General features: G+C 31.8%; 3 protein-coding genes and 2 non-coding genes across 5 annotated transcripts; 3 read left to right on the top strand and 2 right to left on the bottom strand.

The window, feature by feature from the left end:
- Positions 1-2655, top strand: LOC110703647 (pentatricopeptide repeat-containing protein At1g77360, mitochondrial-like). The gene has a single exon (XM_021881441.1). The coding sequence runs from the start codon at positions 699-701 to the stop codon at positions 2199-2201; it is 1503 nt and encodes a 500-aa protein (XP_021737133.1). The 5' UTR covers positions 1-698; the 3' UTR covers positions 2202-2655.
- An 881-nt stretch (positions 2656-3536) lies between these two features.
- TRNAN-GUU lies at positions 3537-3610 on the top strand. The gene has a single exon. It is a non-coding gene; the product is annotated as a tRNA-Asn (tRNA).
- Positions 3611-3677: 67 nt separating this feature from the next.
- On the bottom strand, positions 3678-3759 carry TRNAS-AGA. The gene has a single exon. It is a non-coding gene; the product is annotated as a tRNA-Ser (tRNA).
- A 9987-nt stretch (positions 3760-13746) lies between these two features.
- Positions 13747-17765, top strand: LOC110703624 (probable serine/threonine-protein kinase PBL7). Its single transcript, XM_021881414.1, has 6 exons — positions 13747-14920; positions 15278-15535; positions 15632-15804; positions 15897-15976; positions 16113-16260; positions 17017-17765. The coding sequence occupies exons 1-6, from the start codon at positions 14371-14373 to the stop codon at positions 17353-17355; spliced, it is 1548 nt and encodes a 515-aa protein (XP_021737106.1). The 5' UTR covers positions 13747-14370; the 3' UTR covers positions 17356-17765.
- Positions 17766-18241: 476 nt separating this feature from the next.
- LOC110703640 (polcalcin Che a 3) lies at positions 18242-18802 on the bottom strand. Its single transcript, XM_021881431.1, has one exon. The coding sequence runs from the start codon at positions 18728-18730 to the stop codon at positions 18470-18472; it is 261 nt and encodes an 86-aa protein (XP_021737123.1). The 5' UTR covers positions 18731-18802; the 3' UTR covers positions 18242-18469.
- Positions 18803-19110: the final 308 nt, after the last annotated feature.

Below are 19110 nucleotides of genomic sequence, written 5' to 3'. Positions count from 1 at the left end.
GCTTGGAGTGCTAGGGATCTTAGCGCGGGAGCAGGTTGGATTTTTAGGGATGTTTTTTCAGATTCTGTAATGGGTGGCTGCTCGAGGGCCTTTTACTCTTCTTCGGCTCTTCAGTCTGAGTTACAGGCTTGTTTGTGGGCTCTTCGGGCTGCTGATCGCCGAGGCTTTCGTCGTCTTCTTATCTACTCCAACTGCTCGAATCTCTTTTCTCTTCTGAGGGATGGTCGTGATGGCGATATTTTTTTCTTCTGGTTGCTGCAAGATATTCGACTTTCTCTCCTGCGGTTCTCTATCTGCAAGCTTCGCAAGGTTCCTCGTTAGTGGGTTGCCCCAGCTCACTGGTTGGCTGTTCACGCTCGTCGTCGCCAATTGCTTTGCTGGTCCTTTTAGCTTTTGAGTGTGTTTTTCTTTGTTAAGGCTTCTTAAAAAAAATAAAAAATAAATAAATAAATAAATAATTGAAACCATACCAAATTAGATCTGGCACGGGGCCATGGCATTAGCTTTTGCGTGAGACACTTGAAATTGGGGAATTTTAAAAAATAAATTCCCAAATTGAATTAGGGTTTATGCTAGACTTATATTTTCCTGTAAAAATCATCCTTTTCATTCAAAGCTTTAAACTGTCCGAAACCCTAACGAAATTCTCCCTTTAATCACCAAAATTTCTGGGTTTTCTCCATCGGAATGATTGCATAATGAAGCAACCAAAGCGGCGTCACGGCCGCGATCGATCTCCATCACCACCATCATCGAAGAAGCACCACCATATTCACGGCAAAAGCCCTCAACGCCAAATTCATGATCTGGGTAAGCATCGCCCAGCTTTTATTTCGTATCTTGAATCCCCAAATTTACCCCCAAAAATCAAATTAATGTGTGAAATTGTAGCTAGTACCCCACCTTTATCAGTTGCGAAAGTTCTAGATGATAATGGTATTAGGGTAACTCAGGAAGATGTTGAACAAGTTCTTAAATTGTCATATGGTTGTCCTGCTGCTGCTGTGAAGTTCTTTAGGTGGGCAGGGTACCAATTGAATGATAGACATAGCCCTTATGCTTGGAATTTAGTTGTTGATTTGTTAGGGAAGAATTCATTGTTTGATGCAATGTGGGATGCAATTAAGTCTATGAAGGAAGAAGGGATTCTTTCGCTTGCGACTTTTGCATCGGTTTTTAGTAGTTATGTGTTAGGGAATCGGGTTGATGAGACATTTATGACGTTCGAGGTTATGGATCAGTATGGTGTTCCTAGGGACATTGTGGCATTGAATTCGCTTTTGAGTGTGATTTGTAGGGAAGGGAAGACAGAGAAAGCGGATGAGTTTTTGAGGATTGCAAAGGATAAGATTAGGTTGGATGCTGATTCGTTTGCTATATTGTTAGAGGGGTGGGAGAATGAAGGGAATGTAGCTGGTGCGAAGCGGACTTTTGGAGAGATGGTGGAGGAGATTGGTTGGGACCCTAGGAATGTGCCGGCTTATGACTCTTTTTTGTGCACATTGATTAAGGCTCCAAGTGGATTTCATGAAGCTTTGAAGTTCTTGAACACCATGAAGGAGAGGAGGTGTTCCCCTGGGATGAAGTTTTTTGGGGTTGCCTTGGAGGATTGTGTGAGGAAGAGTGATGCCCGAGGAGCTTCATTGCTGTGGGAAGCGATGACAGTGAGGAGCGATTTCAGGCCTGACACTCAAATGTACAATATGATGATTTCATTGCATTCTCATCTTGCTAATTTTGATATAGCTAGAAGGTATTTGGATGAGATGGTTTATGATGGTGTTTTTCCAGATTCAAAGAGTTATAATACTTTGTTTCAATACTTAGTTAAGAGTCGTAAGCTTGATGAGCTTTCATCTGTATTTACCGAGATGGTGAAGAATGAATTTTTACCAACCCAAGCTAATTGCATTGCTGCTGTTAGGCTTTTCTTAGACTCTGGGGATCCATACATGGCTATTAAGGTCTGGAAATTCATGGTTGAGAATTATCAGTCTGAGTTAGAAGAGACTGGGAATTTCTTGGTTTTAGGGCTTCGTGACTGCAATAGAGTTCAAGAGGCAGTTAAGTATGCTGAAGACATGATTGAACGGAAGATAAAGTTGAGTTCCTTTACACTGTCTAAATTGAAACAAAACCTAGTAAAGGCAGGAAAAGGTCCTGTATATGATGAACTATTTAGGAAGTGGAAACTTCGTTAGGTTTGCTATATCACTCTCCAGGCTTCCTATGTCATTTCCAGATTCATACAGCCTCTCTGTTGCAAGGGTGTGGACTGTGTTCCCCTTACCTGCACAAGTGGGAGCCTTTAGAAGCATTGGCTTATTTTTGATCTGCCGGTGTGATGTCATACTCACTCAGGGATACTTGCTGATCAGCGGTAACAAGGATGTCAACATTATAATCATAAATCTAAACACTAATTTGTTTCCCTTTCCAAAAATGTTTCTGGAGGCACACCCTGTACTCAGTAGCCAGAACTGTACAATTGATCTTATGATGGTTTTTTTTTCTTCTTCTGTAAATAAGGGAGAAAATACTTATGTTCGTTTTTATCCATAGTTCTTTTTCATGTGTTTGAGCATTGAAGTTTTTCTCATGTGACCGGTGTTGTCTTCTACTATATTGCTTAATAGCCCTTGGTTTTGTGGCACTCATTTTCATCCTGATAATTTGTGCTGAAATGTAACTTCTGTATCAACTCCAGATGTCCTTGGTTGATACTTGATACGAAGGAAAACCGACATGGATTTTTCAGACTGAGTTGTCCTAAAAAAGTAGTACTCCAAAAGCTTTTTGGATTCACTTGTGATGTCGAAGGCCTTTAAGGTGAGTGGTAGGATGTGAACCTCTGTTCCACCCCAGAATTACTCGTGGTTGGTGATGTATTTAACCAGTTTTTCTACATCACTCTCTTCGCACATGATCTTAATTAGAATTGACAAAAAATAAACAAAAACAAAAATGAGTACATGAACAAGAGAATAATCAGAATGTACCCTCAATAAGTGAGACATTTTTTACTCTGTACGATGATTTCTTTGATGAATTACATGGAGCAGTTTGCCTTAGTTATTTACTATTTCGTGCTCTCATGGTTAATTTTATAAAGGGTTGCTCTATGATGAAGTTGATGTTAACAGAAAAGCTCAAGTTTATTACCAACTTTTATAATATCAACATTCGACCTCTTTAAGTTCGACAACACTCAATAAACATGATCGTCCTCCTTTGCCTTACTATATTATGCATGATGAACTTACCTACAGAGAATATCAGCTTTGAAGTTGATGTTATAAATGTGGCTCCATCGCTGCCCGGAACAACCAACTCCCTGTGCCTGCTGAGCTCAGTATAGTCCATATACTCTATAATGGAAGATTAAGTGGTCTTAATTTGAGAGGAAGAAGTATGAATTCTAGTGTGATTTATTAAACAAACTCTAATGCTTTTATAAGTACTTCGTAATAATATTGAGTGCTAGATTTTTTGTGTTTTTTTAAGATATATAAAATTTAATGGATATAGATACGGAAGCTGGAATAGCTCAGTTGGTTAGAGCGTGTGGCTGTTAACCACAAGGTCGGAGGTTCGACCCCTCCTTCTAGCGGTCTTATCATGTGTTTTTTAGCTATTTTCCTTTTTAAGATCTCAAAAAAGCGAGGCAAAGAGAAAGTCGTGAGCGGCAGGATTCGAACCTGCGCGGGCAAAGCCCACATGATTTCTAGTCATGCCCGATAACCACTCCGGCACGCCCACAGTCATGGCTTAGTCATTATTATAACTAAAAGATTAAAAGGGCTGAACATGAATCACAATCCACATACAACTCTAGAAACTTTTTGATTTTTTGAAGATTTTGTGATTGTTTTATTTGTTTATACATGTGGATATGTTATTAATTTGCACATGGCCCTTGCATCTTTATTTGTAGTTTGGACGAGTAATTAGTATGAATTCTTCTACAAATTGGCCAAAACTACATTTTTGATGATTATTGCATATCCATCATCAGTCGATGATCTACTAATCAACCAATAATCATAATAAACTCATTTTTGTAAATGTACGAGAATAATCTAATCTTTTGGAATTACTTGTGAGTTGTGATAGTGCACCTCACCTTTATGAGCAAAGAATACTAAATTACTAAATTAATCTTTCTGCCAAATATTGTGAATAAACATGAACAAATAATGCTTCGTACATAATATTCTTCCCATCATTTGCAATAATTCTTTGGAACTTTTTTTTTTGAAAACATTCCTTGGAACTTATGTTAACGGATTAATATTTATTTATTTATTTATGATTAAAGTAGTGCTTCAATTATTTACTTAGTTATTTTATTAAATTATATTTATAGATGTGTATTTTTATTTTGTAGAAAAGCTAATTAAGTACGCATTATATTGTATGCATATCATATTATTTTTCAGTAGTGTACACACACTTATTAGAAGAACGTTGAGAATAAAATAAAAATAAATCAAACAAGGACATGCATGCTGACTAAACTTTGAAAAATGTGTCATATCTTAAAAATCATGAACTTGCATTGTCACAAAATACATGACAATCTAATACTAGTGTTTAATTTACTGTTACATAACTAAGATTTGGAATAATGATTTCATTAGACTATGAAAGGGATTGTTTCTAGAAGGCTTGCAAAATTCTTACACATATAAACTAAATTAATTAAACTAAGAATTTAAAGTAACTTGTTTAGTTGAGCAAAACATTGATTAGGAGAAATTTTGCAAGGGAGCAAAGCTAAGCTTACCAAATTTTAGGGAATTATTTTTGTCATAAGCTAGAAATGGGCCCATCATCACGTGTGCATGAGAAACTTGGGTATTGGGGAATGATGATTATGGGTTATTGTGTTTGTTCGTGATCGATCTACCTCTTTACGTGCTTCCTTGCTTCAAGAATCATTAAAAGTTTAAAACTACTCTTAATTTAATTGCCTTCACCGTTACTCCATTTTGCATGTTATATGGTACGTGGTCTCATTAAAGAACCGTACCATTGTACCATGCATGCATGTTTATGGTATGTTCACAATGTGAATGCATACCTTTATGAGCAATTTAGTTTTTGTAATATCGAGCCATACATTATTCTAGGCATCTAGCTCCCTACAGTACAACGACCATATACATATGTACATATTGAAACAAATATAATATGGGTTAATTAAGGTATTACGCTATTACTCTTACTTTAATATGGCTTAATTAAGGTATTCAAAATGAATATATAAATAGTTAAATAAAAACAAAAAAAAAAACAAAGAACTTAGGGTTTGTTTGACATTGTTGTGGTTTTCAGTTTTTTGTTTTTCAAAACCATATGATATAAGTTAGGGCCGTCCCAACCTTTAAAAATAAATTGGTACATGAATTTTCTCTACTCGATTTATTTTTTTAAAAAACAAATTAGGGTTTGTTGTTTAGTGGCAATTGAACCACTGATTTCCCCGCAGCAAACATGAGTTCTCTAAACCACTAGGATATAGTTAGCATGCATTGAAAGTTATTGCAGTATAATTTATATATACATATTTACATTTGAGGCCCTAACCGGATTTGGGCCTTGTGCAGCCCCCATGGTAAGGGCCAGGCCTGATATAAGTCATATAATGAATCAAAAATTAGTTAATTTTTTTTTTTTGAAGACATTAGTTAAACTTATTAAAATCATGGTAATTTTGAAATAAAACTGTCAACAAAAAAGTGGAAACACCTTATTCTGGTTTCCTGTTTTTGGTTAAAACAAAAAACGATGTCAAATAAGCCCTTAGTTAGAAATATGGTATACGTACTCTTGCTCTATTCTTTTTTTTTATTTGCAGTACTTCTATTTTCATGCTTGCCGATGCGAGCATTATTTCAATTGGTAATATCTTTAATAACCAACTAGTTTTGTGCCTGTGCGATACCCGCGTTGTTTATTTAATTCTAAAATAAAACTTTTTATCTAAAATATATATGTTATTAGAATTTTTTATTCATGGATTAATAATCACTTGACAATCATACTTGTCCATTTATGGGTATCTTATGGATTAATAATCACTTGAAAATCTAAAAAAGTTAGAAGTAATAATGTACAAAAAGAACGGTTTTTCAAAGCTGTGATCTCTTTTCATTTTCTCTGAACACCTAAGAAAAGGATGGATTATATATAATAACAGGTCTCTTTGAATTTTTAATTTTTTTTCATTTGTATAGAAATATTGGTATTTTATTGAAAATAACATTCTAAACCAAAAGTTTTATTGAAAATAAAACTTTAAATTAACTTTTTTATCCTACTAAATCTATCCAAATTTTATTGAAAATAAAACACTAAAATAACTTTTTATCCTACTGAATATATCCAACTTTTTTTATCCTATTCTAAAAAAAAATATATTCAAATAAATCCTACATGTCAAGATAATCTTTATTTGTCGCCAATGTGGTGCGACATTTGGCGAAAAGTTGGAACTCTAAGTTTCGTTGTCTCGTGACCTGACTAAAAGTTTAGCTTTATATATTAGTTACATGATATGATATGTAAAAATTATAAAAACTTGATATTAAATATCGAATCATTCATTAAAATCTAGGCATCTAGCTCCCGTAATAAAATCTCTCATAAGTCATAAGTACATAGCTGTAATCTTACGTTATGCGAGTATGGTTTAAGGTATTTAGAGTGAATGATGTGAGTGCAAAGAGATAAAAAAAAAAAAAAAAAAAAAAAAAAAAAAAAAAAAAAAAAACAGCTCTGAAATAATATATGTAAGTTGAAAATGAGCTTTTAGGTTAAATCATGAAAGTATAATATATATTATATAATATATTATGTTGCTAAATGATTGATTTTTGGCAACTCATCATGCATGGGAAAACCATAATTACATAATTAGTGGGTTCATTAGAAAATAATTCGATCTCTGAACATGCATGTATGTGCATTAATATATATATATTATATAGAGACAAAAGGTGTAATTAAAGAAGTTTCATTCATTTATATAGTTTTGTGGCCCCTAATTGTTGTTGATGTACACTTTACAATTGCCATTATAATTAATAAGTGTCAAAATGATAGGAGTGTTTGTTATAAGATATGGTTTTAAATATGATCCAATGTATGTCTTGTGTAAGATATTATGTCTCCTTAGGTATTTTATGGTCCACTTGGTTTTAATTAGGGTCACCTTAATTAGGTGCATGAGGATTGAGGAATATTGACCCTATCTTATGGGTCCCACATTTCTTATATTTTCCACCTTGTATTTACTTGCTATCTTGAGAAATTGTGATGAGTATATATATACAGTATCTCTGTACAACTGTACGAGTATATGGGTAGTGTGTAGTAGTGCTGTAGTGCCATAGAGTCAAGCTAGAGTTGGTCAATGACAATGAGATACTCCGGAAGAGATTAAAGCAGTTCGCTACATCTTCGACTTTTAAATGTGAATTTAGGTGTCGTATTTCACCAAACTCATTTCAGAAGAGATTTTGTACTTTCTTGATTTTACAAAAAAAAAAAAAAAAAAAGGTGGTAATTTGTTATACTTTGAATATAAAAGGATTGGAATTCTCTAAATACTAACTTGACTTACTTTATTCATTTATATATTTCCTCCGTTTCTTTTTAGTTGATACGTTTTGACTTTAGCACTATTCACTCACTCCCCTTTGAGCGTGTTTTGTGCTTTAAACGTAATGAAAAGTATAATCGTGTGAGATCTTGTTAGATTTGTCACGATATATATTTTCAAAATATCAACTTTTTATAATTTTTGTTTAGTGGTAATTAAAGATATTACTGGTACGGTTGAAGTTGTGCATTGGCAAACGTGACTAAAGAAACGTGTCAACTAAAAAGAAATGGAGGAAGTATTAGTTTTTACTAAGCGATTTACTACCCACAAATGACAAAACTCACAGAAAATACTAATCATTTAGATACCTATACGAGTAATTTTTAAATTCAAAGGAAAACCCCCACAATATAATTATGTAGTTGAGGGTAAAAAAATATTAATTAATTAAACCGTCTTAATCAGAAGGTGAGAGCTCTACCGAATACCATACGTTTACCTCAGCTCCTACTAGATTATTTATTGTACTAAATTTAAAACGGTATTAACTTCTTAATGTATACAAGTTGATTGTCATCCTCATATATACCATATGGTTAGTTTTAATAAAGACACTTAATTAGTTTAGGTACATCAAATTCTATTTTTATTTTCATATTGGTTTTGTTTTGGAGTTGTTTTCTTGCGTGAGCAAAATATGTGCAATCACAATCGACCAAGATAAGAAAAGTCATTAAATTTTTAGTTAAGATGAGTTTGGTGACATATTATAAAGTCCTCTTATACACGACTACAATAAAAATTATAAAAAACCTTGTGTTATTGACTAATTTGATATATATCGTTCGTCTACTTCTATGTTTTTTTAGTCTAAAATGCCTTTTCTTTATCAGTCACAGGTGAGCTACACGTTTATGCATAAAATAGCAAATTTTATTATTTATATTACTTACTTTTTATTGATTTTAAACATATTTACTTGTTGGCTATGTACTAATTTTAACTACGTTGGTTCACATGCATATTTAGTTTAATTAAAAGTTATAGGATACATTTGAGTTTATATACTTCGTATATAATCTGAAAACAAACATAATTTATGTTACAATAAGTAATTAAGGATGGTTTATTTGTTTCACACTTGTACTAGATACTTATTTATCAATTGATTTATGTGTTGTTTTAGGTTAATTGATATATATATCAAGTACATATGAAATATAAAACATAGGTATTTTTGTAAAATTTAAATTTAATATATTAATTAAGTTTAATCTAGACTCTCAAAGGGCGCAACTCACCTTACCGATCTTGACTCGGCGTTATGCGATGCTATGGCTCAGAGTGTTCACTATAATAGCTTGCAGTGGAGTCATGTGAAGCGAGAGGGCAATGAAGTAGCACACAATCTTGCAAAGTTTCTTCCTTTTAATGTTGAGCAAATATGGGACCATTGTGATCCTCCAATTGTAACCCCGTATGTACTCATGGACGCTTTTGCTATTTAATTGAATGTTTTGCTCTCGTAAAAAAAAAAAGTTTATTCTTATACGAGTACTTTATTCATATCTCATTTTGCATAATGGATGTGTTGGACGCTGGTAATTGATTGGTTCAATATTGGATGATTTTTACAAATCACAATAATATTATTAATGCACAAAAATTAATACATTGATGACGTGATTAGGGGAAGAATAATAACACACAAAAAATTCATTTGTTCCTTAGATTTTGAATTATAAGATTAACTAGATTAAGTCTCGTGCCATGCACGGTAATTTTCACTATTTATTATTAGTTTAACAATATATTTAATTATAAAAATTATCTAATTGCATGCGAAATAAGATAAAAAATTCAGAATTACAAAATAAAAATGAAATTATATCATATTACAGAAAATCGTGGGAGTATTACAATATCAATAATTACAGATTACGTCACATAGTTATATGTAAGAAAATATTATTGCATAGTATTAAATAAAGAATAATATTTTTGTTGAATGTGTATAAATGGAATATGATTATCAAATAGTAAAGGAAATATAATTTCATAGTATTAGAGCAAGATTAGCTCTAAGTCTTAAGACTTAGGATGACATCATCATTTTTAAAGTTTTTGGTCTTAAGACAAGAACTTGTGTTTTTTTATGCATTTAAGAAGCTGAGTCTTAACAAAATCTGAAGTGGAGTCTTGAAAACTCAATACTCAACTTAAGACTCAACTCTACACTCTATACACAGTGTTTTTCCTATATACATCAAAACACAGTGTTTTGAAGAAAAAAAAAAATTACTTTTTAAATACATTTAAATCTATGAACATTTCTTCAAATTTTTTTTTATGTACGTTGTTTAACAAAAAAAATGTTTTACATATACAACTATTTAAATTCAAATCAATTTTACATTAGTCAATTTTATTTTACATTTACAATTATTTTAATGCAATATGTGTAATTTTTAATTTTCATGCATTTTTAAATCATTTAATTTCATGTAGTTCCATTTTAATTGATTTTTCTGCTTGATCTATTTTGCTATTATTTTTCAACTATGACATCTAAATTGGATTAGAAATTTGTAACACCGATGTGAATATTCATATTAAAAATATATATGTATTTCAAAAAAGTATAATGAAATATATAAGTTAAAAGGAAAAAAAAAATTAATAAAGATTTTAAAGAAATCTAAAATAAGTCTGAGGAATGAAGAGATAAATCTAATTGAGGCTTAACATAATTAAAAATTAAAAAATATAATTAAATTTAATATAAAATCTAATGTGGCAATGGATTAAAATCTTAAGACCACACAGGGCTAATCTTGCTCTAAGAAGCTTTGGAAAAAAAAAATTATCTTGGTGGGAAATTTTTTAAAAATAAAGGAGATGACGCATGTCATTCTTGGTTTCTCCTTTAATATAATATATAGTTATAGTTATAGATTTCTGTGTTAAAGTCAATTTGATGCAATACAACGTAAAAATGTTTTTATATTTCATACTATAAATTAAATCCATATGAGTGTAATTGATCAGGAAAAAAAATCATTTTAAACAAATAATATTAATATTAGTAATAAGAATCTTTAATTGGTATTATAATATATAAATTTATTGTCTTAAATAAGCTGTCAGTTAAAAAGATATAAAAAGAAAAATAAAGTTAGAATAACATTTATTTTTGGAAAATGGTTTTTAGAGGGAAAAAACGACACCATTAAGTGACATGTGTCATTTCCGGTGTCTGTTTTAGTATTATGTTATTGATTGATTGATTGATACGAATTAAAGTACATTATAAAATTAGGTGACCCTTTTACTCAGGGTTTTAAAGTAGGAAGAGTATCAAACTACAATTGAATAACTACCATTTTCAACCGACCACTCATCAATAGCTTCTTACATAAATTGCTATCATTGTCTTGAGCATTTGAAAGCCCTACAAATTGAGTGATGATAACAATGTAAATGATCAACTAATTAGCCCTACAAATTAAAGCCTCCAATCCACCTTCTTTCTTACAATTTCGTTTTCTCCTTATTATTATTCAAAACCAAAAAAAAGTGAAATACAATTGAAAATGTGTGGGGTGTTTTTTTTTTCTTTTCATTACGAAGTACGAGTATTTTTTGTAAAAGATCATTTCCTGTTAAAAATATTTTACGTCAAATCACATAGAGCTTGCTATAGTGCTAATCATTCCAAATGACTACTAGTCCACTACAAGGTCCGCACCCATACTAGTATTAACTGCTACTGTAATGAATAATGATAGGTGATAGCGTGATACCCTTTATGATTTTCATAAAAGATCATGTGCAATTAACTTCCATACTTCTTAAATCTGAATTTAGATTGTTTTGCATCATTGTTATTTTATTCATTTTTTTCCTTAGATTATGCATTATACGGAGTATGTTGCTATATTCTTAAAGTTAGTCCTTTAATGTTGTAAAAGAAAAATACTACGTATTAAGAAGCCATAACCAATTACTAGAAAGTTCATACCTAAAAAGTAAAAACCGTTAGTTTTGGCAGAAAGCTGAATAAAACCAAAGGAAGAAGAAGGTAGTATATCCAATTCTAACCAATTTTAATTTGTTGGTGACTTTTTATTTCTCATTTTCCTAAATCTGCCCATGTCATACCATTACTTAATGCATTAATAACACATGTTATGCATATATTAGACCTATCTCTATTGGTGAGACCGAACTTTGAATATTGAAATACAAAATGAGTTGTTTTTTACCTCCAATGGTGATACCCAACCCATTTCTCAATTTAGTAACTCATGTGAAATCTAACTTCCAATGGTGAGACTCTCTAAAGTATATTAATGTCACTTTCAATTTATGGCCCACCAAATCCATATTGTAAGTTTTTCAAAAAAAAAAAAAAAATTAAATAAATTACAAAATATATTATAATATTGATAAAGGGCCCACACTTTTTGTCAAATGAGACTCAAAGTTGAGTATCTAAACTTAACAACTTTCTTTTGGAGTTGCTAAGTTTAGATACCAACTTATTGGTATCTTTTGCAAAAAATACTCTCTCTTTCCTAAAAAAACTCTCTCAAGTCTCACCATTGGAGATGGTCTAATACATGTAGCTCATATAGTAGAACTCCATACTAATTGTTACACTTTCTATTTTGATGTTTGATTTTCCTAATTTATTTCCATATCGAGTTATCCTATACTGTATTAATTTATTCTCCTTTTTTTTAAAAAAAAAAATGCATCATTTTGACCATAATATTTTTAATTGTGTATTAATAAAAATTATAACAAAATTAAATTATAAAAATAAATTTGTAGCAAACCCTAAGTTTATTTAGATATAGGAGTAATCCGTAATGACAATTATGGTTAAGGAATATAAGTAAAAGTCAATTCGTGTGTTCTAAGAAATGACACTTACACCTTCACCACACTTTTGCACATCAATTTTAGCCAACATTTGAAGTTTTCAAAGCATAAAAGTTTTGTACAAAAGTGTTTGTAATCTTGTGTCCCATAAACAAACAAAAATAATACAACAACCCCAACCCTAAATCTCAAAAGAGATTGATCTAGAAAAAAAAATATAAAATGAATAAATGAAAGATGAAAAACATTAAATGTAGTTTATACTCTTATCAGCTTACTTTAACTGTTTAACAGGAATGTTTTTATTTAAACTCGAGAAGGGGATGAGAATTAAAAAATAGATTCGAAGTACGTACTCATACTTCGTATTAAATACCCTCTACACTTTCATAGATGCTTAATAATGCAAATCTGTTTTACATAAACTTTTAAAATATAAATTACATAATATACGGGGTATTTAATACTTCCGAAGTACAGAGTATATACATAGCAATAACAAATAAACACTGTGTATTAAAAAAGTTTGCATTTCAAGTGGTGAGGAAACGAAGCTATAAATAAAACATCTCATCTGTCATGCTTAGTTGCTAAGGGGTGAAGAATGAAAAAGTGTCGGATGGTCACCAAACTAGTAATCATACTTGTTTAATTTGGCTACTAATTATCGTATTATTATTACTTTTTTAATCTTCATATCCCAACGTCCAAATCCCCATATCTTTTTTACAAGTCACAACCTTTCATATCTTGTTCTTTGCTTTTCTCTTCTTAGGTAGATCCGTAGATATATATAGACCACTTTTATCCCACTCTTTTTCAAATCTCATTGACCAATAATTTTATTTTGATTTTCCAACATGGAAACTATTCACACCTTTATTTTCTAATTAAAACCAGTTTTGTTAAGTAAATATAATATTTTATAATAAATCCATATTATACTTTTACATCTAATTAATGGGCAAAAAACATCATTGACTAGGTATAAATGTATAATCGCTTTTAATAAGTAAATGAAACTTTTAATGATAAAAATCAATTTAATTAGTTACCAAAATAACACCAAAATTGTCAAATTGAAAAAATTTTCAAGGCAAAGGGGTCAAAGACCTTATAATTTTCTATACTTTATTTTCTTAAATTGGACCTTATCACCACATAGTTACTTAAGTAGTTAAGTCCAATCTAAATATTTATGACTAATATGAGTAATATCCAAATTCTAGAGATATATACACACGTCTTTACCATATATTTAGATTCCTTTTAGACATACAATATCCCAATCCTTAAGATTTGATCATAGTACGAAGTATATCCTAAAAGATCATTAGTAGACAAATTTCACCCAATATGAACTCATAATCCAAAATTAAAACACGACGAACATAAATGCTTACCAAAAAACAATACGTGGACGACTTCTTCCATCCCAAAAAAACCCTCTATTTAGGTCGATTAATCAATCCTCGAAAGCACACTATAAACCCCCTAATAAATCGATCACCCAACCTCACTACCATCCAAATAATGGAGTAACGGTCCCAAGTAGGTGCTTATTGTCTTCATTCTCCTCAACATCAAGCATCTTCAACAGCCCACCCCCCTCACCCCCTCTTCATTTAATTAAATCTTTATCAACCAACAATTTTTATTAATTATTAATATCTTGGTTTACTCTAATCACTCACATTTCATTTTTTTTTTATAATATTATTCACATACTTTAAAAATTTTCTCATAATAATCTCTCTCTTTCTCAAAAGCTGTTGTATTCTGTTCCTCTCTTTCAAGTAAAGTAGCAATCTTTCTTTCATCCTTCTTTATATTTTTTTTCTGGGTTTTTTGTATATTCTTTTTTGAGATCTAAAATGGGGTTTTCCCAATGTGATTACACTGATAACCAACAAATTCTTACAAATTCTTCAAATGCTCTCTCTTTAATCCCTGTTTATAGTGATACTATTGACAATGATGATGATGATTGTTGTGATAATTACAATGAATTAAAGTTTAAATCTTTTTTGATGAATATGATTTGGGATTTTGGGTTTGGTTGTTTTGTACCAAAAATGGGCAAAAATGAAGGGCAAAAGAAGAGTAATTCAGAGCACAATAAAGCATGGTTACTTGCAGAATCTGGTGGTGATTTAGCAAACTGTGAACCTCACTCAGTTCACTCCTCTTTTAGGTTCAGTTTATGTTCTCAAAAGGAACTTGATTCCTTAAAAACTGCTAATTTGAACTCTTCCACTACTATTTTGATGGTGAATTTGGATAATAATTCGAGTGATTCCAACTCCAAAGAGCTAAAATGGCGAAGGATTGAATCATTGGAGAAGAGTATTTCACCTGTTGCTAACTCTTTGATCAGGTTTAGCTTTGCTGAAATTCTTTCTGCTACCCGCAATTTCTCTGAAGGTATTTTCATGTGTTTTTTCTCATTTGCTTTCATCATTTCAATTTTTTTTTTTTAAAAAAAAAAAATTATGGATTTGCTTTAATTCAGTTCATTCTTTTCTGGGTTTTTGTTCGTTTTTGTGCTGATTATATGGGTTGCTTTACTTTGGTTCTGTGTTTTTTTGGTTGATTGTTGTATTAATTGCAAAAAGTTTTTATCTTTTTTGTTTTTTAAAAAAAAAAATTTACAATTCATGATTTTTCTAAATTTATTGAATGGGTTGTTTTTGTTTTGTTTGAATCTTTTCTGTTTTTTGTTTTTTTAGTATTAATTGTTAATTTGGGATTGATTTTGGTGTATATTTCATGTGAAATCAGGTAGAGTATTGGGCAGAGGTGCATTGAGTTATGTATTTAGAGGTAGAGTTGGGTTTTTGAGAACAGCAGTGGCAGTTAAGAGGTTAGATAAAGAGGATAAGGAGAATACCAAGGCTTTTTGTAGAGAGTTGATGATTGCAAGTTCTCTTGAACATCCAAACATCGTTCCTCTTTTGGGATTTTGTATTGATCCTGAGGAAGGCTTGTTCTTGGTTTACAAATATGTGTCCAGTGGAAGCCTAGAGCGACATTTGCACGGTATAGCTAGCGCGATTCTTTGTTGTTTTATGAGATTTTTCATTGGTGTTGTGTAAATATTGGATGGAAAATTTAAATATGAGATGTTATTTGCAGGTAAGAAGAAGAGTGGGAAGGGTTTTGCGTCGCTTTCATGTTCTGCAAGGTATAAAGTTGCTGTAGGAATTGCAGAAGCTATTGCATATCTACATAATGGAACTGAAAAATGTATTGTTCATAGAGATATAAAGCCCTCCAATATTCTTCTGTCTTCCAAGAAAAGGCCAAAGGTGAATTGCTGGTTTTTTTTTCGGGGATTTAATGTTATGCTTTGATTGTAATATATGATAAGATGCCTAAACTGAATTTATGAATTTTGTAGCTATGTGATTTCGGATTAGCAACATGGACTGCAGCACCATCAGTCCCTTTCCTTTGCAAAACTGTGAAAGGAACATTTGGGTATGGATTTACAAATGAATAGAACTATTATTGTTTGTCAATTTTGAAAAAGAAATAAATTGGTTTTTCATCTGTTTTCTGTGCAGCAATTCTACTTTTTTCTTTACTTTACTCAGTGAATCCTGATTTTTTGCAGATATTTGGCTCCTGAGTACTTCCAACACGGGAAGGTATCCGATAAAACTGATGTTTATGCTTTTGGAGTTGTCCTTTTAGAGCTTATAACAGGCCGAAAACCAATAGAATCATCAAGGCCATCCGGAGAAGAGAACCTGGTTCAATGGGTATGTTACTGCTTCAATCTTGTATTCCTTTCATTAAGTGCCTCTAATATGAGCTAAATTGGTAGTAATTGTCTAGTTTTCGACTAGGTGTTAAGATAATCTGGTCCTCCTTAGATAATCCTAAAACAAACAATTCACCAAGAAGGTTACAGCATTAACTTTGATGATGACATTTGCCGGTTTGCTTTCGTTGTATACGCTGACCAGAAGAGCTGAGACTGTGGTATTTGACTAGTTCTGGATTAAGATCGATTGATCCTTTTTATTTTCCTTAGTACAAATGTGCAAGAGGGTTATAGCATTAACTCTAGTGAGGCCATCAACTGATTTTTAGTTTCAATGAATATGGTTAGTACTCTTGGTAGTCCCCACTTTTTGGTAGAGGATAATGGCGACTAACACCAACAGCCTGTACGGTGTATAATTAGTTTGACAAAGACATGGCTCATTAGTTCATTTATCGATAATTTTTGAAAATGTTCTGTTTTTATATCAAAAATTTCCTTGAGACTCCTTCGTAATGGACCTACCATATCTTTACAATTATGCAGCTCTATTTGATAATAAGAGTATCAAAATCCATGAATACTAAAAAATTATACTAGTGTTTCTGAATGTATCGAAGTTTTGTTTACGAAGGCATTTCAAAATTTTAGAGTAAATGTGAATTTTTTTTGAAGATCACAATGTTGTGTTCTGCTACTGTATTCAGGTGTGAATCAAAATGTACTAAATCATCGTTTTTTGCTATTGCAGGCGAAGCCACTAATGGACCAGGGAGGCTCAGCATTTGACAGTTTGCTTGACCCACGAGCTAAAGTTACTCCTAAAAGTTCAAAACTTATAACCCAATTGGTACGTGCTGCAGCTGCCTGCGTGAGCGGTGAAGAATCTAGTAGGCCAAGCATCAATGAAGCCATCATTCTGCTAAGAGGAGAAGGCTGCCTTGTTAAGGGTAAGGCAAGTTTAGGCAGTCGAAGAAGTTATGTTCCTCCAATATTACAACGAACAAAAAGTGAAATGAAGTCTCATTTGGCTTTGGCTATGCTTGGAGCATCTGAGCTGGAAGATGATGATTTCCTTTATGGTCGATGACACTAATGAAAGTCCTGTGAACTTTTTTTGTTTGTGTGTGAATGGCTGTCCATTTTCTACATCAGCGTTGTTTATTGTTCTCCGTTAGTTGACTATTGAGAGAAATTGTCAGGCTCTTTCATCAGGGGTGATAGGAGCAGGGGATGCTAAATGTTTTGTATAGAAGTAGGATCAGTGTGTACATAATTATTTTCAATGTGTTGCTCGAGAGGGATCGAGCTTCTCGTTAGGAAGTTGATTGGGGAACTGAGAAACTTAACATTGTGAAATTTGTCCAGAATTTCAGATTGATTGAGTCTGTTCTATATATATTTTTTTTTTGACACTTCAATTTCACATCTGTAATATTAACTCTGCTGCAGTGTTGATGCAAGAAATTTCTGATAAAATGTCAATGCACTTGACCTATGTATTTCAGTAACATGTTTTTTATTTCAAATATTATTTTCAAGAAGTCTTATTGTTTGACTCGAGTCTTTTAGAATCAGCCACATCAAAAATGAGAAAGTCAGAAAATTGCTCCTGAATTGTTTGAATGAATTATAAATGTTTGTGTAGTCTGATTTGCCTTGCAGCCTAATTGAATAAAACTTTATTGTTTCGTCTATACAACAACAACAAAGCCTTAATCCTATGAACAAAAGTATGCCGAAACAATTACATTTTCACACTTTCCATACAAGTTCTTGTGTGAGTCCAAGTCAGGTTTGTTTCGGGTTGGTGAATTTAGGAATAGGTCTGTTTTAGTATGGATTCTAAGTCAGAAAATCGCGCTTGTCACTCAGAATTATTACAATATAGCATACACCTTCCGGAAACATAGGATAAAAAAATTCCTACAACTAGACATGAAATCACATGATCACATGTAGATTCAATTCCTTGCTTGCATATCAAATAATGCGAAAGATTGAAACCTTACAATTCATCAAAATATTACAGAAATGATACGACAACTATGTTAAAACATTCATGCATGTACCTACAGATATTCATGTGATTTTAGTGCCTTGTCCTTGTATTTCTACCAAAGAAAAAGCATATTTTCTACAAAAAATACAAGAGCCAAAGACACCATTCCATGTTCATTAGTGTAATGTTTATAGCTAAATAACTAGAAGATCTTGGAAACATCTTTAACCAATCCACGGTTAGCCCGAGCAAAGTCAGTGAACTCATCAAACGAAATGAAACCATCACCATCAGTATCGATTTCAGCCATCATCCTTCTAACTTCATCAGCGGTGACTGAGCCGAGGGTTTTGAGGGCGTCACCAAGCTCAGAGGATGATATTTTGCCATCACCATTGGTGTCGAAACGCTTGAAGATTCTCTCCCTATCAGAAATGTCTTGAGGTGTATCCTCAGCAGCCATGTTTATTTTCAATGTTAATGGCAAACAAAATAACCTCTTGGCCAGTTTAGTTATTGGATTAAAAATTTCTAAGTTCTTGGAAGATATACATTTGTTTTAAATATATATAGATGTTTATTAATTTCAGAGTATTGAGGTCTTCCATTGGTTTTAGAGTATTAATTAGCTTACTAATCGGATCGCCTTAAGCTTAGAGTTGACGATGTGGTTGTAATTAGAATCTAATATTGATTATTGTTGCTAAAAATAGTTAAAGACTCAAAAACTAGAGTCCTATTTGTAGTTATGGATTTATTTACCACAGAATTTTGGTAATCTTGGATAAGGAAGATTTTTTATACGTAGTACAAAAATTACGATAACATCATATCAACAGGTTT

Source organism: Chenopodium quinoa, unplaced genomic scaffold, assembly GCF_001683475.1.
Source record: "Chenopodium quinoa cultivar QQ74 unplaced genomic scaffold, ASM168347v1, whole genome shotgun sequence".
Taxonomy (NCBI): domain Eukaryota; kingdom Viridiplantae; phylum Streptophyta; class Magnoliopsida; order Caryophyllales; family Amaranthaceae; genus Chenopodium; species Chenopodium quinoa.
Note: the sequence above shows the minus strand (reverse complement) of the source record. Positions and strands in the feature narration are given on the sequence as shown.